General features: G+C 42.3%; 1 protein-coding gene across 3 annotated transcripts in view; it reads left to right on the top strand.

Annotated features, from left to right (window-relative positions):
* The window catches only part of ZNF423 (zinc finger protein 423), a 234,835-nt gene that overhangs the window by 123,261 nt on the left and 84,999 nt on the right, over positions 1-26,575 (top strand). For 2 of the 3 annotated variants that reach the window (XM_040615556.1, XM_040615555.1), the window contains 2 exons: positions 11,207-14,430; positions 21,119-21,203. In XM_040615556.1, the coding sequence (XP_040471490.1) occupies positions 11,207-14,430; positions 21,119-21,203 (3,309 nt within the window). The remainder of the gene's footprint in view (positions 1-11,206; positions 14,431-21,118; positions 21,204-26,575) is intronic. The other variant, XR_005831145.1, reaches the window with a different exon arrangement.

Below are 26,575 nucleotides of genomic sequence, written 5' to 3'. Positions count from 1 at the left end.
TTGCCCCTTTCCTCATTATAAATTCACTCTCTCGTGTATCTGTGGCCAGGGCACAGAGACAAGTTACAAACTCGAATAAATTGTACAATTCACAATTGTGGGAGGAAAAAAACCAGCCATGACATGACATGTGGTCAGAAGGAAACCTACACCGTTGGTTAAACTAGAGCTGTCTGAATACAGGCAGTCAGCACTGAAGACTGTATTAACCAATTCAGGAGGAAGATACCTTTGCTGTTGGGGAACTTTAAGGCAAGTGCCAGAGTGTGGTACCTGCAGGTGAGGCTGAAGCGTAGCTGTGGCTGGAGGGGAGGTTTCTGCCGAGCTCTGAGGGTCTCTTGGCAGGAGCGCAGCGGGGCCGGAGGGGCAGTCGTCTCCTGGTTGGATTCGCTCTGGCTCCCCAGCTGCGCTCCCCCTGCCTGCCTGCCTGCACTGATGAGCATCCTCCCTACGGGAGTTTTCTGCAGAGCATGGTCAGTGCTGGCTGACATCCTGAGAAGTCCCTAAAGAATTCAGAGAGGCTCGAAAGGTCTCTCTGCAGACTCACGGTGCAGGAGATGGGGCATGGGCTGATCTCGCTGCTTTGTGCCTGCAGGAGAGGGATAACCAGCGTGCCGTGACCCTGCAGTGCTGTGGAGTGCGCACCACTGGGGTCATCCCCTGCAGCCTGCACCAGTGCTCGGCAAGGTTGGGTGCAGGATCCCTCCTTGGACTGCACCAACACAGACATGAGCCCCAGGAAGACTGACCTTAGCTGGCGCTGCAGCTCTTCTTTTGAAAACCTGAGAGCGCAGTTGCATGATTTGTCATTGGGCCCTTCACTCAAAAGGGCAAAGATGTGTTGGGAGAAGAGAGCAGCTTTCGGTGGATGGTTTTGTTGTGTGGTGCAGTGCAAGTCCTCAGATCACAGGTGCTGGGTCACTGATGGTTAAACTTGAAAGGTCTTTCATGCAGCAGGTTTGTTGTAGGGGAACACTGATGTACCGAGCAAAACTCTTACTGGGTGACAAACAGTTTTGTTTGCTTGCTTGTTTTGAAAGTAATTTCCTATTTAAAATGATGGATACTGTTAGTGAAAAAGAAGTAGCATTGCCATGCAGCATGGAATACACATTTCTTCTAGGCAAGCCACACTGTTTGGCTTTCATCTTCCATAGCACAAAATCTGTAGTTAGTTTCTTTTTAAACCTTTCAGTTATTTCTGTCAGGTATTGACAAGTGAAGAACTTCTTTCCTACCTCTGTTTAATGCGGTTCCCCTCAGGCCGGTCACAAATATGGTGCTAATTCATGACCAATGTTTATCTAAATGATGCTCAGCAATGTGCTTCATATTCAGCAGTGTGCCTTTACATTTGTGAGTGTTCTTTTTTAATTCTAAATTTATTTTTTTTTATTTACTAATAAACCCAGAGCCTTAACTAACTGCTTCGCCATAATGCACACCGTCCCCAAGTAATGGGAGATCTACTTAGCTGGAGCAAACACCATCTCCAGGCTTGGGTCAGGTGGAGCTGGCAGCTTCATTAGCTCCAGAGATACCTGCTAGGGTCACTGGGGCACATGAGCTGCTCCAAAACCAGGTTGATGAAGGCCTCGAGGAGCTACACTCACCAGACCTGTGGAAGCTGGAATGTTTGCAAGTGCAGCTTCATTTCCATTCATGGTGTTTGCATGAAATCTTGGCTCCGAATTCATGAAAGGGACAGGGAATATGTGCACCTTTCAGAAAATACCTTTATGTAGAACTGGCTATATTTCATGTTTATGTCATTTGAGTTTTCAGAAGTGTTGAGCAACTGCTGTTCCTATTGATTTCAGTAGGATTGATGTGAATACACGACACATTTGAAAGTCAGACCAATAATGCATATGCGTAGCTATAAAACAGGTTACTTGATACTGTCTGTCACATGAAATTTATTGATTTTTCTTCCCTTGTTCTTTGAAGGCAGTATAAAATCTGGTTGTTGTTGTTTTTTACTGTTTGTTTATTGCTGAGTAATTTCAGCCAACATGTGTTTTTCAGCATTGGGTCTATTCATCATGAACGCCAACCCATTAAGTTGGTAAGTGCGTCACAGTTTTCCCACCTAGATCAAAATGAGAGTCTGGAACAGCCTACTCTTTCTAACTTAACAAGCTGGTTTTATTTTCCCCTGCAACTTGCTCTAATAATATGACCAGCTTTAAATTCCTCAGGCCGGAAAGCTTGGCAGTAAAGTCCTGTGCAGGGCTGAGGTTTGAAACACGAGGTTTTTCTCAGGTTTGGAGCATGGCAATTGACATCTCTTCTATTGTGCACTGATGGAAAATACTAATTTAGGAGCAAAAGTCTGCTCTGGGGAAAGTACTTTTCATGCATTAAAGACAGGGACTGCAAACCCGTTTTCTTAGAGGTCAGGTCACAGCATAGCATCAGTTGAAGATCTCATCACAGAAAGCCAAAACTAGCAATACAGTCACTTTTGATGACCCCAACCAGAATACACAGACCATTTGTGGCATCTGGTCCCAGTTTTCTCCCTTCTTAGTGGTTCTTTTGGCTCATAGTTCATACATGGCTGAAAAGTTGAAACAGCTCTGCAGAAGTGGAAACACCACTCCGGTATTATCTACCAGCAGAGAAGCAGATACACATTTGTCTTAGCAGTCACAGCATCTTATTGGAGAGGTCTTGGCAAAACCCTTTTTGTCCTAGTTTGCCACTGCCCCAGTTTTAAAGGCACTTGCTCCTCCAGAGTGCTGCCCACACCATCAAAAGGAACTCTGACTTGATTCTGCACAAGCTGAGTATCCTGTGGGAAAGTGCTGCCTGTCCTTGTCAGTGCTGGCTTCCAGGGCTCCCTGCTCACCATGCAGTATATGACTCTTAAATGAATTTTATGAATGAGCTCTATGGATTGCAATTGATAACTTAATCTTCACTTGAAAGTAAATTCAGAAACATGAAAATGAGTACAGTAAAGCATTAAAATAAATCACAGCAATCTGGTCAGTTCAGTCTGTCTCTCTTTCATTTTGGCTTCTGTATTCATTGAGTTTCTCCAAACAGCAGCTAGTCTGTGTTTGTGATGCTCAGTTATGGGTATGAACCGAGGGAAAGAGCCTGAGCTGAGTCTGCCTGACCGCATGTGCCTGAGGGTACTCAGCAAAACAGCCCGAGAACAGGTGCCTGCTGTATTTGAGAGCTGCCTGATCAAATGGGAGGGAGGAAATCATAAATCTAGGAAATTAATCTCATGCATTTCATCCCACCAGAAAGGCTCTTCTGCTGGCCACATCCCCACGAGTGGTTCAGAGCCTCGATGCTTGGGTTCCTGCTGTATGGGAAGCACCCTCCCTGCTAACAGTAACAAAATGCGAGGAAGGGAAAACATCTTGATGTATAGATGAGCAAAGGACCTTCCTTGCATGTGTTGCAGAGACATTTATGGAGGCTGATGCTTTTCCACTGCTCTGGGTAGGATCTTCGGCCCTGCAAAGGGGGTGGTGCAGGGGCCAGGGGTGGCCTCGGTCCTGCTGCAATGAGGGCAGGCTCTGCAAATCTGCCGTGGGGTCTGCTCAAAACATTGCAGCTGCCCCACTTGTATCCTTAGGTATAGATAAAAAATGAAGCAGGCAGAGCTCCTTAACCGCTGTGTGTTGTCTCTGTTTTGTATAATCAGGTGTTGAAATTATGGTAAATATTGACATCGAGTAGCAAGAATTGCAGAATATGTGTGAGTGTAAGACCGATAGGGTCATATGAAGTTTGTGCTCTGGCTAACATAACATGAAGAAATATTACTAACAATTAGCATAAGGATTACCATTTATTATAACTAATTTTATAACTAATTATTATAAGTAATAATTATTCTACTAGGATTATTTTCCTAAGGGCTTTGCTGTTCCATATGTTTGAAAGTTGTACATGACATAGCTCAAACTCTAATTTTATAGTATTCTCTTAGTGTGACTGTTGAATCCACGATGTGTGTGTGTGACCCTCTATAGAGTTTTGTTCTTTTACCTCTGTCTTACAATGCGCTTTCTTGCTAAATGCTCTGTAGGCATCAAAGCAGGCAGGAATGGCACAGGACCCTCTAGGTAGCAGGGTAAGCACAAGCAGCAAGCTGTTAAAGTTCTTTCTCTTAATTCATTGATGATTTTGCCGGTATCATCTTATAATCTTGCTTTAAAAAGACTGAATGTGCATTTGAACATTTCTGAAGAGCAAATTGCTAAGCAAAATATATGTATAATCCTAACATTTTGGTAGAAATAGGGTGAGTTATTATTGATTCACAGAGCACGACAAAACATCACTGCATGAATTAGCAAACAGCTGTTTCTAATTTGAGTTTAGAACTGTACACAGAGGAACTTGTTTTAGTGTTCACTCCTTTCATTTATAATGAATTTTAATTACCGCTACAGGTGAGAAAAATGTAGAAACAAGCTTGTATCTTGTGGAAGAAACAAAGGAGAGACAGATGCTAACAGATTTACAGTCTGTGATAAAAGGAATGTTTTGGTACACTTTACATGTAATTAGAGTGCAGCTGTTTTCAGTCCCAAGTCCATGATGCACAGCAGAATATAGTATCTGCTGCTTTTCCAAAGGGAGTAAAGAAAAACAGTGATTCAACTCTGAAAGCATTTAGTTTATTCCTAGATCTAACATAAAACTTTCTCCTCCACCCCTTATTATGCCATTTATTGAAGTGTGAAATAACTTATTTAATGATATGTTAATTTTTTGTTACCAGCAAAATGCAGACTGTTTGACATAAGAAAAAATAATGTTAAAAATAATCTTTCTGATTTTATCATCTGTATAGAATTATGTGTCATCCTATCAATGGTCATTACTGAGTCTTGATATCTCTGCTAATGGGAGACAAGGGCTCAGGCATGCGTTACTCTGGCTTAACAAGTTTCTGTATATCAGCTAAGCTTCAGTAGACATCTTTGTGTGTACTTTTAACTTGCAGCATAAAAAAGACTAATTAGATGTATCTTTGATCACTACAGAAAGGTTTAAACAAAGACAGCAAGGTTTAAACCATCTATGTGTAACAGTTTATCTGCAGCAGACATCCCAGCAAGTTTAATGTTTGAAATTCTGCGCTACATCTTGTGCTGATTTTGTATTCTAAATACCAAGTTACTCTCTGCATGAGAAGAAAAATTAGATTATATATACTTTCCATTGAGCCAGACGTCTGCCTGTCTTTTTGAAAAACTTCACTTAAAAATGAATTGCAGTGCAAAGCTGAGAAGTTGGAAAAAGAGTCACTAACTGTTGGTAATTTAGTCCCAACAAAAATGCTTACCACATAAGCATATAATTAGGTATAACTGCATTTTTTCTAAAGTCACAGATAATAATGAAAGCAGTGCCTGTGGTGCCATTTATATTAGCACCTCTTAGATTTTTATCCAATTTTAGGTTTGCTTTGAACATTTTAAATTTTATATATATATATATAAATGGCATAGTGCCTTAAAATAAGGAACTGTAAAGATTGTTTTGTGAAAAAGCTGATGTTGCTGAAGTCTGAATCTGTGTAATAAGAGTTCTTCAGAGCAGCCTGAAGTTCCCAGGGCCCCTCCTTAGTGCCTTGGCTAAGGGTGGGTTGACCAGTTCTGGGGAACAGTTGCATGGTATTTGTGTAGGGATAATTGTAAGTAAGTTGTAGAAATCTTTTCCCGTTTTTTAGTGACGTGTGTTTGAGCGCGCATTAATGCTGGGTTTCAGTCACAGCCCAGCGGTTACAATACCATTCAGAGATAGGTGCAGTGTCAGCATAAAAAGGCTTTCATTGCTACAGGCACTGGTGGTTCACAGTCCACTATTGCCTTCTGTGTCACAACGAACAAAAACATTCAGTGAAGCTAATATATGCCTAGAAAATTGAGTTTGGAATATTAATGATATTTTTTATTATTTACTTTGTTATAACTGTGTGGGAAATGTGCAAGAAAACGGGACTAAGCACTCCGACAAAAAAATCTAAGTAAAAAGCTGTCACAGTGCACTGAAAATATTGAAACTTAAAATATTTGCTATGTAAACTTGATTTGCATTATTTCACACCAGCACTGCAGTGTAAATGAGCAGCATATGTTATGTGAGGTTCTTACTATAATCCATTGTAATGATCTATCCTTGGCTTTTAATACATAGTACAGCAATGCAAACTTTGCTGTAACCACTACTGAACATTTCTCAGTCCTCAGTCTCTGTGTTGTATTCTCATAGTCAAGCATCTGTGATAATAATAATAATTGAAATTGCTAGCCTTTCCATCGGGCCTTCCATCTGAGGATGTCTCGGGGTTTCACAGCTATACAGAAGTAAGCCCTACAATTTGCCCTTGAGGAGCAGATGGCTTTTTTCTATTATGGAGATGAGGAACTGAAACACAGTTCAGAAGCGTGTCTTACGATGCCAAGCTTGTTTTCAAAAGTTACTTACTTTTTTGGGCTATAATTCCATCAACTCTCCATAGCCTAAAGTGACTTCAGTGCTTTGGCCATTTTTAACTTGTGGGACACAGAGAGGCTTGGAGAGAACCAGGAGTCTGAACTTAAACAGCGATTCTTTCCCCAACAACTGATTTTTGGTTTTTATTTTTGTTAATTTAACTATTTCTCTTGTGTACTAGCTCTGTGCTAGAGGAATAAACCTGATAGAGTAAGAGCACCTTCCATATCTAACCTCCTTGGTTTATTGCCCTGTACGAAGACACCTTCTGGGCTCAGGAGAGGAGTCTCAAAGTTGCCTCTTTGGCCAAACCCTGGGTATTTTGTTGATGCCTGGGCAGGTTGTGCGGCCTCTTCTGAGCCCCATGGTGCTCAAATCCGTGCTGCTGTTTGCTCCCAAACCAGCTGGAATAAACTGGCCTCCCATACTGCACTGGCCACATTGCGACGTGCCCGTGGTGTGCGGGGACGTATGGAGGCCCTGGGGCAGAGCCACCTGAACGCTTCACACATAGGGGAGACAGAGCTGGGAGGGTTTTCACTGCAGGGGAACCCGATGATGCTCTACAATGGTAAACAAGAGGGTTTAGGCAAGGACGAGCTTCAGGTCTAGGCCAGCACACGGGGTCTCTATGCATACCTTTTGTTCTCAAGAGAAGAAGCAGCGGGCTGGGGGGCAGCCCGGGTTTGTGCAGCCCCTGCCCGTGAACGCTGACCCCAGGGCTGGGGCCACACGGGTGAGCGGGCAGCTGAGCCAGCCTGTCCCTCTGCAACCACTTCAAATGCAGCTCAGCAAAAAGTCTGGCGGGTGTGTAACATTCCCAGCTAGCTTTTAGCAGGGAGCTGGGGGAAGGTGTTTGCAGGGACTGAAATTGTGTCTAGTTGATTTTATCTCTGTTAGCAAAACAACTCTGAAATAATAAATATATCAACATCATAAGTGTATGCTGAGACTGCAGTGCTGCTTACTCCTGGCGATCTGTGATGTGCTGTTTGTCTCCTTTCTAAAAAGAGAGTACATTTTTTAAGACTTCATTTTATTGTTTTAGCTTCACAAGTATATTTCTGAACTTGGCTCATGCTATCTGGAAGATAAACAGAAAATGAAGTATGATTTATACTACAGTTTGGCCAAATTGCTCTTATTAGAAGGAAAAATACATTTATTGAATGCATTGAGGCTGGAATTAGCTCCTCAGTGATGATGATAAATGCTTGCAGTCCCGTAAACGTGCTGAACATTAAGTTGCTAAATTACTGTACCACTTTGAGATTGATTATCAAGTTTGGCCCTTTAAGCTTCATGACCCGCACATATATCCTGAGGACTACTGACATCCTGAAGCTTCCTTAATGCTCTTTTTTTCCTAATTAAACTTTTTATTGAATTTTCTTACCCTTTTAATACTTGTTTTGATTCTCTTATGCGCAAATGACAAAAGCCTTGCACCAGCCATGTGATTCTCTATTTTAGAACAGTCCCACTTTGCAGGATTAGCCATTTTTAATGACTTTAATCTCCTTTTTGAAAGTGATTTTTCTCATTCTGCTACATTCCTTTGATTGCATTAATGTAGAATTATTATTCTAACCATCATTGCCAGACATGTCACACCACATGTAAAATATATCTTCCCACTAAAATATTACTCTGGTAAAATACCTTAGAATTTCCTCCTCAGTTCATTATAGGTCTTTTCTTCAATTTAATATGGCAAGTTAAAATTAACAGGGCTATTTTTCATTCCATAAGGAGATTAATGATAATGAGTTTTCCCTAATTTCTTCAGTTTAGGCCTTTAGTAATTTAGTATCTTGTTTGTAGGGAAGTGAAGTTAGGTTCTTTCTGGGGCTTAAAGTTTCCTAATTCTTTTTATATTGAGAAAGTATGAGAAAAGAGTATAAAAGGAATCTAGAAGTCAAACATGAAAGTCAGGGAGAGGTCTATATCAGGCTAACAAAAGGAGACAACCTTTGCTTTCAACTGCCTATGTAAATGCTTGCAATTTTATTACAAACCCAGCTCTTCAATCTGAGAAATATTAATTTCTTTGAATCCAAATTATATTAGCACAGCAACGTCTTTGTGCATCACTCACAAAGTATTACCAGCTTTCTTTGATTTTATTTTCTGAATAGCCCAATATGTTTGAAGAGCAGCAGCTGGAGGGGAATGAGGGGAACTGGCCCTGTTTGAATGTTAGAGTGCGTTTTGAGGTACATCAGTTCGTTTCAGAGGAAAAAGAGACCTTCTAAAAGATTTGTTCAGTTTGCATGGTGGGCCAATGTAATGGTTGGCACAAGTGCACACGGATGTAACGAAGTTAAAAGCAGTTGGCCCAGCCTGTGTTACCACTGGATTTGGCCCATTGCATCTACAGTTTCAAAAGCGGAACAATGAAGCATTATTCGCTGGAGCTGGTTTAAGTGCTGCGGGTTCTCCCCGGTGCAGCCCTTCCCCAGCATACCACTGCCCAGCACAAGGCGCGTGTAGGCTGGCTGCAGAAGGGAAGGTATTTAAAACGCATATATTTTTACATTTATTTCTGCGAAGCGGGCATTTGACATTATTTTAGTCACAGCCAGAAAGCCCGAGCAGTAAGTAGCACAACGGTGGTGTGCTTTTTCTCTTGTTTTTTTTTTTCTCCCCCCCCCCCCCCCCCCCTCCGCCCCCCCCCTCCCTGGTAGACAGCAGTGGCGGTAGCAAACGCAACATGTGCTGCCCTAGTTCAGGCCCAGCATCCCCCTCTTGCTCCCCTTTGTCTCCTTTCCCCTGGAGGAGCCCAGCTGGCGAGAGGAGGGAATTAGCCAGCCCTGAGCTACCGGCACCTCCCGGGGGCCCCTAATCCAGGCGCTGGCAGCCGGCTGCCTCCTTCCCTCCGCCGGCCCGTGGCCGCAGGTCCGTGGGGACGGAGCCCCGCATGCGGCTGGCGGCAGAGACGGGGGACGGGGCGGGTGGGGGCCGGGGGCTCCCCCGGGACACAGCGAAGCTGCGCCGGCGGCGGGGCGGGCGGTGGAGGTGGTTTCAGTTGGGAACATCAGGCTTTGTTGCAGCCGCAGAGAGAGGCCGGTTCGTGGTCGGGGGAACGAAGCCTGGGAAAAGTTGATGCAAAAATCAGGGGCTCCTCGCCTGTGGCAGAGGTTCGGGCTCTGCCAGGCTCGGAGGGGTTAGTTGAGCACAAAGACCCCTGAGCATCCTAGGAGTGCGGGTGCTTGCTGAGAGCCGGGGTGCCTTGCGGGAGCAGGAGGAGGTGTATGCTCGGTGTCCAGCATGGCTTTGGAGCAGGAGGTTTAGTTAAACGGGGGAGCGGAGCTCCCTGGGGAGCACGGGGCATATCCTGGAAAACAGTCAGCTCCATCGTGCGGGAAAAGTTGTTTGGTGTGTGTATTTGGTTTAGTTTTTTTGAGGTAGCTCCATGCTCTCTTTTCCTGGGATGAAAAAGGAGGTCTTTGCCAAAGCAAACGGTGCCACAGGAGCTAGCCTCTTACGGTGGTGATATCCTCATTAGCCGAGCCTTTCTTTGAGAGCTTCTCCGCCGTGTATGTGCTCTTCTCTGCCTGGTGACTCTGTAGTTGGCAGGCACAAGGAGTGCGCGTGTGGCAGCCTACACGCACAGTTGGGGATTTTTTTATTGGTTTGTTTTAGTAAGAGCTGAAGTAGGAACATTAAATGTTTTATAAGGACAATGTATCTGGAGAACTGGTTCCCTTTTTGAATCTCCGAATGTATATGCGGTCAGCGCCTTCCCTCATTTACATGAATTTTATTTTTGCTTCATTCCATGGTTCAGTTGTGTATCGGGCTAGTGGCATTTTTGCTTCACTCAACATCTCCGCATTTATTGGAATTAGGATATTTGAACTCACTCTCTTCTGTTTCTTGTTAACAATTCTGTTTATGAAAGCTGCCAACATTTTATGTATTTTTCCTAAAATGACTGTTTTGCTGCTGGATTTGGTGCTGTGTTTCTTTATGGTAATATCAAATTATAAAATATTTTCCAAAGCCTCATATTGAGCAAAGGAAATAGTTATTGAAACAGAGGCTGGGCCTTTGTTGGTTTGTCCTGAAGTTGATTCTTTTGTGACGTCTTGAGATCTCCAATGGTGATTTTCTGGGCTTTCAAAATTTCTTTCTTTTTGTACCAAGCAGGCAACATTACCTTTCATACAAATGAATGTGGTAATGGTGCAGATCTCTTATCTGATTTTCTTGAGCTGTCTCAAATCTGATGCTCTTACTTCACTTAGATGTTCAACTGCTTTTGAACAACTTTTCATTCTATTACAGTTTTGAGACAGAACTGAAGGATTTTGTTTAATGGAGACATTACTTAACATCATCTTGATGTAGCATTTAAAAAGACCCACAAAGTCACAGGTGATCACTTAACACTGTAGCTTTTCGAAATGTTTGTATTGCTTCATTGCACATTGTGTTTTGCTTTCCTTATTCATTGTTTATTGCTTTACAGTACAGTGAGCAGGTGTTAAACCTGCTAAAGAAAAATGCCTTTTATTAATACTGTATGTTGGCATATTTGTGAATTATGTGTGCGAATATAATTTTATTTCTTTCTCAAACCTCCTTTGAAATTCAAGAGATTTTTTTTTAGTTGATTTTTTTAAAATGCTGTAGTAGCAGAAGCCCATAGTGTTGTTGAGAGCTTTGTCCTTATTTCACAGATGCACTGGGAATTGTTTTTAATCTCCTTTCTGCTTTCCCATTACAGATGGTGATGACGACCCACAACTCTCCTGGGTGGCTTCATCTCCCTCCAGCAAAGATGTTGCATCACCCACTCAGATGATAGGAGATGGGTGTGATCTCGGCATCGGGGAGGAGGAAGGGGGGACTGGCCTGCCGTATCCCTGTCAGTTTTGTGATAAGTCCTTCATTCGCCTGAGCTACCTTAAAAGGCACGAGCAGATCCACAGTGACAAACTACCTTTCAAATGCACCTACTGTAGTCGGCTTTTTAAGCACAAGAGAAGTAGGGATCGCCACATAAAGCTTCACACAGGGGATAAAAAGTACCATTGCCATGAATGCGAGGCTGCATTCTCTCGCAGCGACCACCTCAAAATTCACCTGAAAACCCACAGCTCCAGCAAACCGTTCAAGTGTACTGTTTGTAAACGTGGGTTTTCATCTACCAGCTCATTGCAGAGTCACATGCAAGCTCATAAAAAGAACAAGGAACATATGGCAAAGACTGAGAAAGAGGTGAAGAAGGATGATTTTATGTGTGATTACTGTGAAGAGACATTCAGTCAGACTGAAGATTTGGAGAAGCACGTAATGACACGCCACCCACAGCTTTCCGAGAAGGCAGATTTGCAGTGTATTCATTGCCCTGAAGTATTTGCAGACGAAAACTCGCTGCTCTCACACATTCATCAAGCCCATGCCAACAAAAAACACAAGTGCCCTATGTGCCCGGAGCAGTTTTCTTCAGTGGAGGAAGTCTATTGCCACTTGGACAGCCACAGACAACCTGACTCCAGCAATCACAGCATCAGTCCTGACCCAGTCTTGGGGAGCGTGGCGTCCATGAGCAGTGCAACACCTGACTCCAGTGCATCGGTGGAAAGAGGTTCCACCCCAGATTCAACCTTAAAGCCTTTGAGAGGACAAAAGAAAATCAGGTCTGTGGACAGAGAGGAAGGCCAGAACTGGTCTAAAGTTACTTACAGCTGCCCGTACTGCTCAAAGCGCGACTTCAACAGCCTTGCTGTTCTGGAGATCCACCTGAAGACCATTCATGCAGACAAACCTCAGCAAAGCCACACATGCCAGATCTGCCTTGATTCCATGCCTACACTGTACAACTTGAATGAACACGTGAGAAAGGTGCACAAAAACCATGCCTATCCCATGATGCAGTTTAGCAACATTTCTGCCTTTCACTGCAACTACTGCCCGGAGATGTTTGCAGATATCAATAGCTTACAAGAACACATCCGTATTACTCACTGTGGCCCAAATGCTACCCCTCAAGATGGCAACAACGCTTTCTTCTGTAACCAGTGCTCCATGGGCTTTCTGACTGAAGCAACCTTGACTGAGCATATTCAGCAGACTCACTGCAATGTAGGAAATTCAAAATTGGATTCCCCTGTCATTCAGCCAACACAGTCTTTTATGGAAGTTTATTCATGCCCTTATTGCACAAACTCCCCCATTTTTGGCTCCATCCTGAAGCTTACAAAGCATATTAAAGAAAACCACAAGAACATTCCTCTGGCACACAATAAGAAGTCAAAAGCAGAGCAGAGTCCAGTTTCTTCTGATGTTGAAGTCTCTTCCCCTAAAAGGCAACGGCTTTCTGCTAGCGTAAACTCGGTGTCTAATGGTGAATACCCGTGTAATCAGTGTGATCTAAAGTTCTCAAATTTTGAAAGTTTTCAAACCCATTTAAAGTTGCATTTGGAGTTGCTGTTGAGGAAACAGTCTTGCCCTCAGTGTAAAGAAGACTTTGATTCCCAGGAGTCTCTTCTGCAACATCTCACCGTACATTACATGACAACTTCAACTCATTATGTATGTGAGAGCTGCGACAAACAGTTTTCTTCGGTGGATGATTTGCAGAAGCATTTGTTGGACATGCATACTTTTGTGTTGTATCACTGCACCCTTTGCCAAGAAGTTTTTGATTCCAAGGTATCTATCCAAGTGCATCTGGCAGTCAAGCATAGCAATGAAAAGAAGATGTATCGTTGCACAGCCTGTAACTGGGATTTTAGGAAGGAGGTGGATCTCCAGATCCACGTGAAGCATAGTCACTTGGGAAATCCATCAAAGTCTCACAAATGCATCTTCTGTGGTGAGACCTTTAGCACAGAGGTAGAGCTGCAGTGCCACATCACAACCCACAGCAAAAAATACAACTGCAAGTTTTGTAGCAAAGCTTTTCATGCCATCATCTTGCTTGAAAAGCACTTGCGGGAAAAACATTGTGTTTTTGATGCTAGCGCTGAAAATGGTACAGCAAACGGCATGACCCCAACGAATAAGAAGACAGAAGGGGCAGATATCCAGAACATGTTAATGAAGAATCCAGATACGTCAAACAGTCATGAAGCCAGTGAGGATGATGTAGATGCTTCTGAGCCCATGTATGGCTGTGACATTTGTGGGGCTGCCTACACTATGGAGGTCCTCTTGCAAAACCATCGTTTGAGAGATCATAACATCAGGCCTGGGGAGGATGACTGTTCTAGGAAGAAAGCAGAATTCATCAAAGGTAGCCACAAGTGTAATATCTGCTCAAGGACCTTTTTCTCAGAAAATGGCCTGAGAGAGCACATGCAGACCCATCGAGGCCCAGCTAAGCACTACATGTGCCCCATCTGTGGGGAACGTTTCCCATCACTCCTGACCCTGACGGAGCACAAAGTCACTCACAGCAAGAGTTTGGATACAGGGACATGTCGGATCTGCAAAATGCCGCTGCAGAGCGAGGAGGAATTTATCGAGCACTGCCAGATGCATCCAGATCTCAGAAACTCTCTCACCGGGTTTCGCTGTGTTGTCTGCATGCAGACGGTCACCTCCACCCTTGAGCTGAAAATTCATGGGACGTTTCATATGCAGAAATTGGCAGGAAACTCTGCAACCTCATCGCCCAATGGCCAGGCCTTGCAAAAACTCTACAAGTGTGCGTTGTGCTTGAAGGAGTTCCGGAATAAGCAGGACTTGGTAAAGTTGGATGTGAACGGCCTTCCCTATGGGCTGTGTGCTGGATGCATGACCAGGAGCACCAATGGACAGTCTTCGGGCTTGACTCCACAGGAGGTGAATGAGAGACCGTGTGGCAGTCTGAGGTGTCCAGAGTGTAGTGTCAAATTTGAAAGTGCTGAAGACCTAGAGAGCCACATTCAGGTAGACCACCGAGACCTGACGCCTGAGACTAGTGGCCAAAGGAAAGGTACCCAGACGTCCCCTGTTCCCAGAGTAAGTACAACTGACCTTTAAAATGTCTGAGGGATATAAGGTAGACCTTCAATGTGATCGAGAACTGATCTAATGTTATTTTTTTCCAACTGTCACTTTATAAAATCACTTGTGCTACTAAAAACTCAAACAGAACAGGTGGAAAGCTAGAGTACTGCACATAGAAAAATTAGATGTTGCTCAGTCTCACAGGGTCCTTGTTTCCTAGTGGCAGTGCATCAGATTTTTTATCATAAAACTGCCCTAGATTTACCAGCAGAGAGCTGAGGCACTTGAGTGGTGGGGATTGAGTTTGTCCATGAATTCTGATGCTGTTGAACTGGCTTATCTGGAAAAGCTGGGACATTTCCATGAAAAAAGGAGATGCTGAGTACCCAAACCAAAAATAATCTGATCTGTCATACTTGAGAAATTAGAGTATTTCTTACCAGGGAACTAAACACAGGCAGGAGGTTCTTTTGAGAATGGAACTTTTGAGGAAAAATGTAGTGAAATCCAGCCTACCCCCCAAATTCTCACTTAAAACAAATTACTGTGCTGAAGAGCTTGTCCTTACGGATGTCTGTCAGATTGAATGTTCTGAGGCTACTTGGCTCTCAGTGTGCATACGTGTGCTTGTGCGTGCGTGTCTGTGTGTATGAATTTAAACATTATTTTAAAATTATCTGCTTCGTGGCCCTCCAGTAAGATAAGTAGTTTTCTTAGAAAATCTGGGAATTGTTGTCTAATGCAGGTTACATATAAGTGTGCTCTCCTTTAATGTTTGCAGGTAGCCTGCTTTCCCATTTCTTAGCTTACAAGATAACCTGGGAATATGCAGATCCAAGGTTTCAGAAGCCTACTCAGGAGATTAATATCATTTGCAGTTTATAGTCTTTTAAAATTATTTGTTGACATTTTGGTTCAAGAATGGGCCAAATCAGTCCTTCCTCTGTCAGGAACAGATGGAATGAGAAGTAGATTTTGGAAATCTTCTCGGGAGACCAACAGCAGACACATCTGAGTATTGATATCATCTGACATTTTTAATTAAACATGATGGGGTGAGATTTTCAAAAGTATCTAAGGAAATTAGGCACCCAACTCCTAATGAATAATTCCAGCCGTAGATGCCTGTTTATGTCAATCTGCTAATTAAAGCACCCACAAACACACCTTACTGCATTAGAAGAACCTGAAAATACCATTCAGCTAGAACACCAGAGGCTCAGCAAGTAAGAGAAGACCTGAAGTATGTCCTGAGGATGCAGATTGAGATGCCTCCAATAGCTGGCGCAGGCTGTGTCCCCAGCAGGACTTGTTAGCTCCGGCTGAGTGCCGGGGCGCGTGGGGCGGCATGGCCGGCTGAGCTGGGCTGTGCGTGGCCGGCTCAGAGCACGGCACTGCCTGCCCAGCACCCGCTGGCCTCAATGCCCCGTTCCAAGCTTCTGAGATAATCCCACAGAAAGCTTATTTTTTTTTCTTTTTTTTTTAGTAAAACAACTGGATATTGTTCCCTCTGGGTGCGGTGAATGTGTGACTAAGCTTCCAGGCACACACGCTTAATTCTGCAGAAGGATGAGGAATGGAAATATCCCTCCCTGGTGTGATACCTTTTGAGAGTTCGTCTGGGACTCTGGCTAGGTCATTCTCCTTCCTCCTCCTCAGGCCTTTATTTCCTTCTAAATTCTTTAAAGCACCTCTTTTTTTTTTCTTAGGTAGGACTAATTCTTAATATATAGGGCTGTGCCTGTAGTCTAAAGTATTACCTTTTCTTTGTTATCAACTATCAGAAGCAGAATACATTGCCATTTTCTGCTCTTATTTCTGGCTTTAACTCTTTCTTTCAGTGACAGCTTCCATACTTGTTCTCTCAGGGGACAGTTTTAAGTTCTTCAATAAGGTAAATGCTTTGAATTTCATCCTGTGAAGAAAGGTCTTGGTTCCTTTGTAGAAGATAATGAAAAATCAGCATTTGCGATGATGGCAAATGGTACCTTCAACAGGTGTCTATGGCCTGCACATATGCTAATATCGGAGACCTTTATGGTATGCATCCCAGGAATAGACACATTGTTATTAGGAATAATTCATTATCTTACCCTTCATTATAGGTACAAGACCTGAATTCTGATACCAGTTCACATGGAAACTATTGGTGTTTCACTCAGGTTTCTCGAGGCAGTGAGTGCCCTTTGTGTCTGCCTAGCAGAGTGTTTTGCAAAGAATTATGCTGTCTTTCAAATGGTGATAAAACTCTGTATTTCAAGAACAGCATTTACTTAACTTCATTGGCTTCACAGCAAAGCTGAGCAAGTTGAACATTCTCTCTCTTGTCATCTTGTTAGCATGCTGCGCACGGGTAAAATACCCTTTCACTGGAACGATCTTAAATGCTCAATGCATGTAGAGTAATTTGCTGATGTCCAGAGAAGAGCTGCTTCTCTCCAATTCTTGAGCACTTTCACATTTCTTTTTTAAACACCTTATTGATTTTTCTTTCTTAAACAGAAGAGCAGTTGAAGATTAGAACAATGTACAGTCAGAAAGAAAATACAGGGAGATTTAAGTAGTGGGTATAAGTTTCAGAGTAAATAAGAATAAGCAGAATGAAATCAAAGCAAATGGAAAGATGATGATGACATACAAAATCCATAACTTATTTCAATGTCGGAAATTGCTCCACCAGCAGTTATACTTCTTGAATTGAAGAGGTGAGTGTGGAAGCCTAAAGGAATTTCAGGAAAAACCTTAACTGAAGATATAACCCCAAAGTGAAAGAAAGGAAGAAAATAAATATTAGCTCTTGATGAATAAAAAATGAAAATACTTGAGAAGAAAAAAAAATAGAGCAGGAGAAAAAGAACAATTCCTTTTTACTATATGGATTTAAGTTTGCCTATATGTGCACATGGATATAACAATTGTCTCTTGGACATCTAATCATGATGGTCAATGAGAGATTTCCAGGCGGACAAAGTTTTTGCCTTGTGTACATGGCAACATCTGTATTGGAAGATTTGTTATTAGGAGATTTTAAGTCAAGTCAGTGATATTCCACAAGGAACATCACTAAGACGAATAAATAAAATACACCTTAGTAGTAAAAGATGGCTCTAACATCAATTTGTGTTTGATTCTTATAGTTTTACGTGAGCTATTCTGTTTGGATAGGACTAAAAGGGTTTTTTTAGATGAGCATCACAAGTGGAGGTGCCATTCCTGTATCTGACACATGTACAGCTCAAGACCTTTTTTAACTCTTATTACGATCGCATCAGAGGTAGTGCTTTCTGAACATACTTCTGTAAGAGCTTCAGTTTTGAATACATTTCATTGATTCCTTTTAACATGTCTTCTAGAGGAATGTGCACATCTTGAGAAACATGACTAGTTGTTTACTACTGAGATTTCTCATTGCCCCTTGTAATACTGGAAGCAGTCACACTTCAGGCTGCTGTTTCTCTTACACAGATTTGTCCTTATTTTATACCAGTTATCATGAACAATGCTTGTTTAACATTGACAATAGCAAATGCTTAGACTTCAATTAAATTTCTATCTTGAATAGTGTTACTATTTTTAGCCCACCTGCGTTATTTGGACTGAAGAAGCAAAGGAGGTGACATAGCAAGTTGGAAGAATGAACCCTATTGTGCTCCTTTACTCAGTTCCTTTTCTCCTGCACATTTATTGGACTCAATTCCTTGTCTTTGTTCTCCCCCATAGCCCTCCTCTTCCCTTGTAAATTCACTTGAATGGAGGAATATTTTCTTTGTAGAACAGGAAACCATTTCCAGATTTAAAGGAGGACAGTCTGGAAAACCCATGGGAACAACAGTTATTTCAGAAAAGAAACCAGAACCCTCTGTTGTTATTACTACTATTTTGTGCCAAGATTAGAATTAAATATCTTGACTTAATGGGGACTGAGGTCTCTGCTGAAGGCCTGCTCATCTGGTCTCCTATGTCACCTAGATGCCATTGCCTAGACTCTTTTAGCTTCTCAGAGGCTGGGCGCATTTGTTGTCACCACTTGTGAAGACAGAACTTTAAAAACGGATAACTGGCCTAAGACAGAACTTTAAAAACAGATAACTGACCCATTGTTAATGTTCATGAAGCCATGAAGCCATGATGATCATATTCGGTACCACAAATCACACAACCTTGTATTAAAACTAGTGCTCCCCATTTACTGAGAATGGAATCATATTTTGTGATATTCTTTTAAAAAGAATGATTAATGAGCCAAAAAATCAGCTCTTCTATCTCTTGCATATCCATTTGGGTGCTAATCTAGCTATAGTTATTTCGTGGCCTGTATGGGGCCGTTTATTAATACCACTCTATATCTAGTGGGGTACCCTGTCACAGGAGCTGTCATCTCTGTTGAACAGCTCTTTTGCATGAACATATCTTAGCTGAGGCTAAAGATAATACTCAGAGGAAGTCTGAAATCTGTGTCTTCTCTGAGGGGTGGTCACGCCAAGCAGAGTGTTTTATGAGTTTGTGAAATGGTGTAGAGAAGTTCTCACTGAGTCTGTGGCTAAACAAAGACATCCTGTCTCTAGATCTGCTACTAAGTAGCTTTCAGGAGAACCAAAATCGATTTAAAAAATGAATCATTTGTCTGTGTTTAATGTAACTCTAAAGGTTTGAAATAGATTTGAGCTGAGATATTGTCCTTTCTAGCTAATGACTTAGGGAACCCTCATAACAGAGATAATTGTTGAACAAGACACAGAACTTAGATATGAAGTTTCAAAGAAGAGGAAGGTTTCAAGTTTTAAATGTGACCACATGAATCATTCACTGCCCAACACCATTTTTCTCTTCCAAGATTTTTTGTGTTTTGTTTTGGTTTTAAAGTTAGGAGCCCTCAGCATGCCTATGCCAGTGTGTTTGAGAGAACATGTGTCCGTATGTGTGCTGTGCTCGTCTGCTGGAATAGGTTCCCAAGAAAGAGTGCTGCAGAAATCCAGCTGCTTTTCCATTAACAGCCTTGCTTTCTGAATGGACTCCAGGAGGATACTTTCTTGAGCTGCCTAGGGATAACTAGCCATTCCAGACTATTTCCTTTTCTATGGTTGGCTGTGTCAGGTTTCGGCCAATGGAGTAAAGCCTTCTTCCTATTATCATGTTAATCACCCATTGTTGTTTTAGCCTAGAGAACCCTGCCTATGTGCTAACACATACTGCGTACAGAATTCATGGAATACGCATAGCATCCATAGACTGGTGCATTTGTTATTATGGTATTACAGCATGTTCATTAACCTCCAGCAGGCTAACTTGTTGCCATTGATGACATGGGAAGTAGTTAAGAAGCTCTTGGCAGCACCTAATTTGTTCTTTCCTCAGCAGGTGCTCGAGGAAATTGGATCCCATGCGCAGAGGGGGTGACAGCAACTCCTCTGTTTAACTCAAAACTTCTGACTTATTACTGCTGTCCTAAAAATGGGATTCTATACCTAGGTGTGGGGCGGAGGCTGTAAGAAAAAATAATGTGTATCTAAAAGTGCACAAAAAATACCTGCAAAATGTTTTGCTTCAAATAAGTTAAGAGGGTGTTTTTAACTGAATTGGGTTTCTCAGTGCTAATGGCTTGGGGTTCTCAGCCATTCCTTGGCTAACTGAGCTTGTGGCCAGTGTGCGGCGATTTCACATACATTCTGCTGCCATCCACTCCAGCCGTAAGGATACAGACCGCATGCTCATGCCTAGTGGCAAGTATTGCAGTAGGAGTTATTCTGTAGGAAGAAGTAAGCACAAAAGGACCAATTTTTCTAAAATGCACATCAAAGGATGTCTATTTAGATAGCATATACCCATGCAGTAAATGAGCACACACATTAGACCAAAGCGCCGTGCTCCTGCTTTGGGAAATAAGAGGTTTTGCAAGTGTACAAAAGCTTAGCAACCATGTTTTATTTTTTTTTCCTAACTTGAATGTCTGACTTGTCAACATACATTTTAATTTCTACAAATGATTTTGTGGATTTTTTCCTGTCATGTTGCACAAGTATACACACCACTGTCAATCTGAGTGCAAACCCCATTTTCCCTATTTGAATAAATGGTTCATGTAATTGCCTCTTCACACTATCTCCTCACTTCTGCAGCTAAGCTTCCCTGGTATGACTTTGAGATGGAGAAAATACACAATAGATTGCACTAGGAAACAATTCTTTGTGGTAATGCAGTTTTTCCAAGATTTCTGATGGGAGACCATTAGAAAATGTGTTTTTTTCCTTTTGTCCTTCACTTCCCCAAGTAACTATAGGTGTATTGCCTACTGTCTTTTGATTTTAACTAAAGATTGATTTTCTTTGAGAAAGTTAATCTTATGCTGAAAACAGAATTACCTTCCAATGTCTTTTATTTCACTGTGTAGGAATTTTTACTGCAATGGGTTAAATCACATGAGCAATCTGTTTACGGCTCAAGTACACAATCAGATTTTCATGTACTATCATTTGAAATTTTTAAACTTGAAAATAAAATTTCTCCTCAAGTAGGCTGTTAATTAGAGATTGTATTTATGGTCCCAGAAGAGCCCGACCCAACTTGGTGTCTTGTTAGGGATACGTGAGCAGAAAAGGCCTCAGTGGCGGAAAGTTGAAGCACATAACATGCTATATTCATGATCACACTTGCCTTATGCTACAGTGCAGTTCTCTCTAATCTCTTTTTGGTTATTAAACAGAAAAAGACCTATCAATGCATCAAGTGCCAGATGACCTTTGAGAATGAGAGAGAGATACAAATCCATGTCGCTAACCATATGATTGGTAAGACATTCTTTAAACTAGGCCACTCATTGGCTGCTTGTTTTTTGCTACTCTTTGAAAATCATTATTCTAATAACTTGTTAATATTCATGTTGTAATTTATTTTTTTTTATCTTTCAAGGAAAATGATTTTGATGTAATGATTCTTCACTTCAAAGCTTTTTAAATATGTGGTTATAAAAGTGTTACTGCTGAGCTTTTTTCCTTATCCTTTTGAGTCCTCATGTAGCATTTTCATTTATATTAAAATCAAACTTTTGACAGTATCTTCCATTTGATAGCATAAATTTCTCTCTATCCATGTAAAAAGTACTTGCTGGTTGTCAACCACTTAGGAGCAATTATGTTTCAATTTTGGATGTCATGACATTGAATAGATTTAACTGCTAGCATTTTCCCAGCTAAGTGTGGTGAATTCCTGAGGAACATTGTCAAAACAAAACACTTACAGAGTTATTTCAGTGAGGTTTTTTCTTCTTTTCCCAGCAATTCTGGACTTCAGAAAGTTCAACTTTTCAGACATACAAGTGTTTTAAAAATCAGTGCTTGCTGCCTTCTACTACAGTCCTGTCACAAGAGTTTGTAGTAAAGTGTTGTCATCTGATGGGTTGTATTTCTGCTGCAGCTGTATGATTACTTTTCTGATGAACTCAAAGAAATGTTTTTGCTGTCTATACAGATGTTATAAATATATGTGTTGGCCCAAGAGGTCAGCTTACCTTGATGCATAGACCACAAAGGAGTTACTTACACAGGCCACTGTGGGTATATGTTGGATGAGATTCTTCAAGGACCCTACAGCGTACTCTGTGCATCTCATATGTTCACATGCAGCATTTACCTCCCACAAGCATAATGGTTTTCCTTCAACAATTTTACATTTACGAAACCATCCTCATGCCAGTGCATGTATGTAACTCCTATTAGCTTTGAAGTGAATTATGCATAAATATCAGAGAGAGAGAAATACAAACTGACACAGTCTTTGCACCCCCACCCCCAAATGGAAAATATACATGTCAGTCACAATAATTCTCATCCAAGAGCCAGGCAGGAACCTCAAGTCAATGTCAAACAGGTTAAGATGAAGATATCTAAAAATGTTTGCTTTTGTAGCAGGTGTTAATGTAATCTCTTGTTTGCAAGCTTGAAGACTGAGATCCTTGTTAATTGGACCATAGTGATTTCATGTAGCTCCCCCCTAGATTTTTTTTTCAAGAAGCCTGAAAGAAAGAAGTCCTTAGGCAAGCTTAGCACTTGTTTCAACTTAATTTGTGATCCAGTAGCTAATAAATACAAAGGTCATCAAGTGCTGAGTTAAGGTTCTGCTTCATTTGAGAGGGGAATTATCTTTCCTTTTGGAAAGATGCAATTTCTTCATTTTCCAGTAACTGATGTGTGAAGTTTATTTATGTATATCCCCAAATTAGTGCTGCCTGGAATAATACACGGTGTATATATATGACATTATAAGGTTCACTATTAGTGCTATTGGAAATCCACAGTGATAGAAGGCATAGGAGGCTGAGAAAGGTGCAGAGCTGCGGTTTGTGAAAACTCTACCTGTTGTTTCCTTGAAGCTGTACATAAGTTATTATACATATTAGGAAGAACTCTGTATAAGTACAAAGATGTATATGGAGTCAGTTCCGTACACCTAGAACATGGTAAATACCAGGACGTGGTAAGAAAATGCATGAACATTCCATTGTGGTGTCATATCTTGTGTTGCTTTGCTGAGATACAGACTAAGAGCCTTCATTAAGTTCAAGTCATCACTTCATTTTATGGTGCAGTTTGGGAACGAGTGAAGTGTAGACACATAGAGCCAAGCTTCCTCGCACTCTGAGCATCTCAGTTCACAAGGGAGTTGGGCCCCCTCTCCTTCAGGACATGTGACTGCTTCCAAAAAGGTTTTGCCAGCAAGTCTGTTGTTGGTATTTGTGCTTTACTGAGGAGTACTGAAGGCGAAAGAAGAGACTAGATGTCACAGATTCTGCAGCAATAAATACTGTGCAGATTTTTGGTGTTAATTTGCATAGTGCTGAGTCAGTAATAATAAGGAGAGTGATGGATTGCCTCTTGGGCTTGCCTCTGTGCCCTTTGTTCTAAGCCTGAGAGCCTTGATCCCTTAGTCAGGCCATAGGAGAGATGGACATGTGCGTCCTTACTGCTCAGGCTGGTTTGTCACTTATAAAATAAGGGGTGCAAGAGTTTCCTTTCTCTGTGTTATGCTGAGTCTAGTCAGATGGGCAGAAAGAAGCTAATATAGCTGTTTCTGCAGCCCAGGTCTGTGTCACGGGAGTTGTTAACGTCATAATTGTCAATTTAAGACCTACAGGTGAGGATTTGTTTGTGCGGGGGATGTGTGTGTGGGTGTGTGCACTGAGATCCCAGGGTGAACATATGGGTGTTTGGGGAACAGGGGGGAGCTTGTCCTCAGACTGTGACTCCTCAGGAGCCTAGGGTTGGACTCAACGAACTTGTATCTGTCTAAAATTAAGGTATCTGGTTTAATATAGTCATTGAAATGCTGTCTGGGGAAAATGAATGATTGATACCAATCTAAGATAAGAATTTGAGTAGGATAAGCATTTCCAGGGAGAGATTTTTATCTCTCTTTTGAATTTGAAGTGAGCCAAGACAATGAAGTTAGCCTTGACGTGTAATTTTTAGGTAAAAAACCCCATGGCTTTGATAATCCAGGACCTCTCAGCAGCACTTTCTTCTCATACTTTGAGAAACACAAAACCAATAGTTGAGATATCCTAAGCACTTGTTTACAGTTTTATTCTGCTCAAGTGACTATCAACAAAGGAATCCCTGCTCTGTAGCAGTGACACCTCTTAAGTGTCAGTGTCCGTAATATGATTAAAGAATTCAATTATTTCTGATATCATAGTCTTAAAAAGTGCATATAGTTAGGTTGGCTGTGCCTCCCTCTTCAAGCTCTCAGCTCCTCAGTCTGGAGTCTGAGGCCCTGCTCATAATTCATAGGGGTAGGGGGTTTATTTTTTTCAAAACAGTATGCAGGGAATTTCCAGTGCTACTCCCACAGACCGCTTTGAAAAATTACCCTCCTGCACTCTAGCCCTTCATATCCTGTACACAAACACAGAGGCACACTGGGTCCTGCGCAGGGTCTCTGGGGAAGGAGCAGGCTGGATACATCCCCAGAGGAGGTAAATGGTAGATGTTTTGTTTCATTTTACACTGGGGCCTGTAGGAGGGCTGTAAGCAGCAGAACAGACCTCCTCAGCTGCGGTTAGCCAGGAAGGGATCTGTTTAGAAATGTTTTCAGCCGGCAGGGGGGTTAGGGGTGGAATTTTTCGAAAGCAGAGATCTTTGAAACATTGCACTGATTGGGGCTCCTTTGAAACATTTCCATGCCCACAGAAAGGGGATCCCCCTTTGAAACATTTACAGGCGTTGGGGAGTCCACCTGGGACTATATCAAAAACTTTCAGTAGTTCTTGCTGCCTCTGTACTTGCTTACCTCCTGTTGCGCTGACCTGGCCATGTTTAAAGCTTCTCCCCCTTATCTCCCCACCTACCACAGCCTCTGATGTGCAGCCTCTATTAGATGCAGGGGAGGATGGGCGTACGCAGCCCTGGGCTCTATGGGGGGGCACTGAGCAGCCATGGCAGCAGCCAGCAGCATGGAAATCTGTGCAGCTCCTCCCCAGTGGCTGGGGAGCTGTGGAACTTCAGTCTCCACCACAGGGCCACCGCCAAGTCCCCGTGGCACACCAGTGATAGCTGCCCGGGGGAAGGAGCCCCAGCACTCTCCTGTCCCACACTGCCAAGGACCCCCAGCTCGGAGCCCTGCAGAGGGAACATCAGGATTTGGGCCAGGGTTTTCCTACTGGGTTTTTACAGCTGTGCTGTTCCCACACCAAGTCGGGTGCCCTAATTAATATTTTTCAGGGTGCACAAAATTCCACAGACTTGTTGCTCTCCAGGCGGGTCAGGTCACCCAGTATCAAGGGAAAATGCATGTGGATCCATGCTGGGGCTCTCAGCTGTTTGGGTAAGAGAAGCGAATGTAGCAGCGCTTCTCTCTGTCGCTGTTAGATGGGGAATGTTTTCTATTTAATGTTCAAAAAGATGAACAACTGTCCCCACCCTTCTTTCTCCCTTTCTTTAAGGAAGTCTCCTGGCAAACATGCACGGGAAGCTCAATTGGAGTGTAGTTAGGGCTGGAACAGGGAAAATAATGATTCCTGGTCATGCTTTAACACTGGGCTTGCTGCGGGACCTTCCTGCCTCTGGCTGCAGAGGAGTGTGTTTGTGGGCTCGTGAGAGGCTGTCGGGCTCCTCTGAGCTCAGCAGAGTGCTTCCCCAGTGCCACTGCTGTCCTTACATGTGCAATTGCCAGTGCTCCCAGTCAAAATTCAGATCTGAATGCCGGTGAGCAGCGAGAGAGGGAGGGGGGTGCAGGCTGGGCAAGTTGCCGTATGTGCGATGTGAAACATGAGGCCCTGTTTGTGCTTTGAGAGCCACTGGGGACAGAAGGGAGTGCTGGAGGGAAGAGTTCCAGAAGTCACATTGAAATTGTTCAGTGGTCTGGTTCTTGGACTGCTGTCTGGATAAATACTTCCCTGTCTGATGTGACGGGGACAACCAAGTTAAGCCACATGTTTGGAGGAGCAGGTAGAGTTTTGTGAGTACTGCCGTAAGCCGTGGCATGCCGTACATTGTATGTGGTATAGGACTCCAAGTATCTGAATTACCTTGCCTGCCCTTGGAGGTCATGTTTCAAGTTCTGGAAACACTCTGCCAGAATTAAACACAAAGAGGAGGGATAACATGCATCCACAGTTATGTTTCTTTCAGATGCATACAAATATTCTAAACCAAGAATGACCAAGTAAAGGTTTGTTATTTTGTTAACATTTAAAAATAACAAAGTAAGTTTGTTGCGCATAAGAGGTTAAACTGTAATAATAACTACAGAAATAATTTTCTAAAAAACAGCAGTTTAGGAAGCTGATTTTATGTTTGAAACAGTTAGCGGGTGATACCAAGCTCAAGCAGTAAGATTAAACCAGCAGAGTGGTGAAGAGGTTGAGATAGTATTCAAAATCAAACATAAACCAATGTATTCCCAGTTATGTTTCCCTTTTCTGTTTAAAAATTGAAGCAGTTGTATCTTTTTATTTAGGAACTCACAGTTTTCATAAATTCAGATCTTAACAAAGTTGCTAACTTATGTATTTCCAAAATAAAAATTCGGACTCTTTTTGAGTGGTCTTGGACTCTTGCCTGTCACAGTAGATTTTAAGTGTGTGTGTATGTGAAAAGGATGTAGGTAAAGACCGTTTTTGCAGAACTGACTTTTACAGATGTGGAAATACTAGCCCTGGGCATCT

This window comes from Falco naumanni, chromosome 15, assembly GCF_017639655.2.
Source record: "Falco naumanni isolate bFalNau1 chromosome 15, bFalNau1.pat, whole genome shotgun sequence".
NCBI classification, from domain to species: domain Eukaryota; kingdom Metazoa; phylum Chordata; class Aves; order Falconiformes; family Falconidae; genus Falco; species Falco naumanni.
The sequence above is the reverse complement of the archived record's forward strand: the minus strand, read 5'-3'. Positions and strand labels throughout refer to the sequence as shown.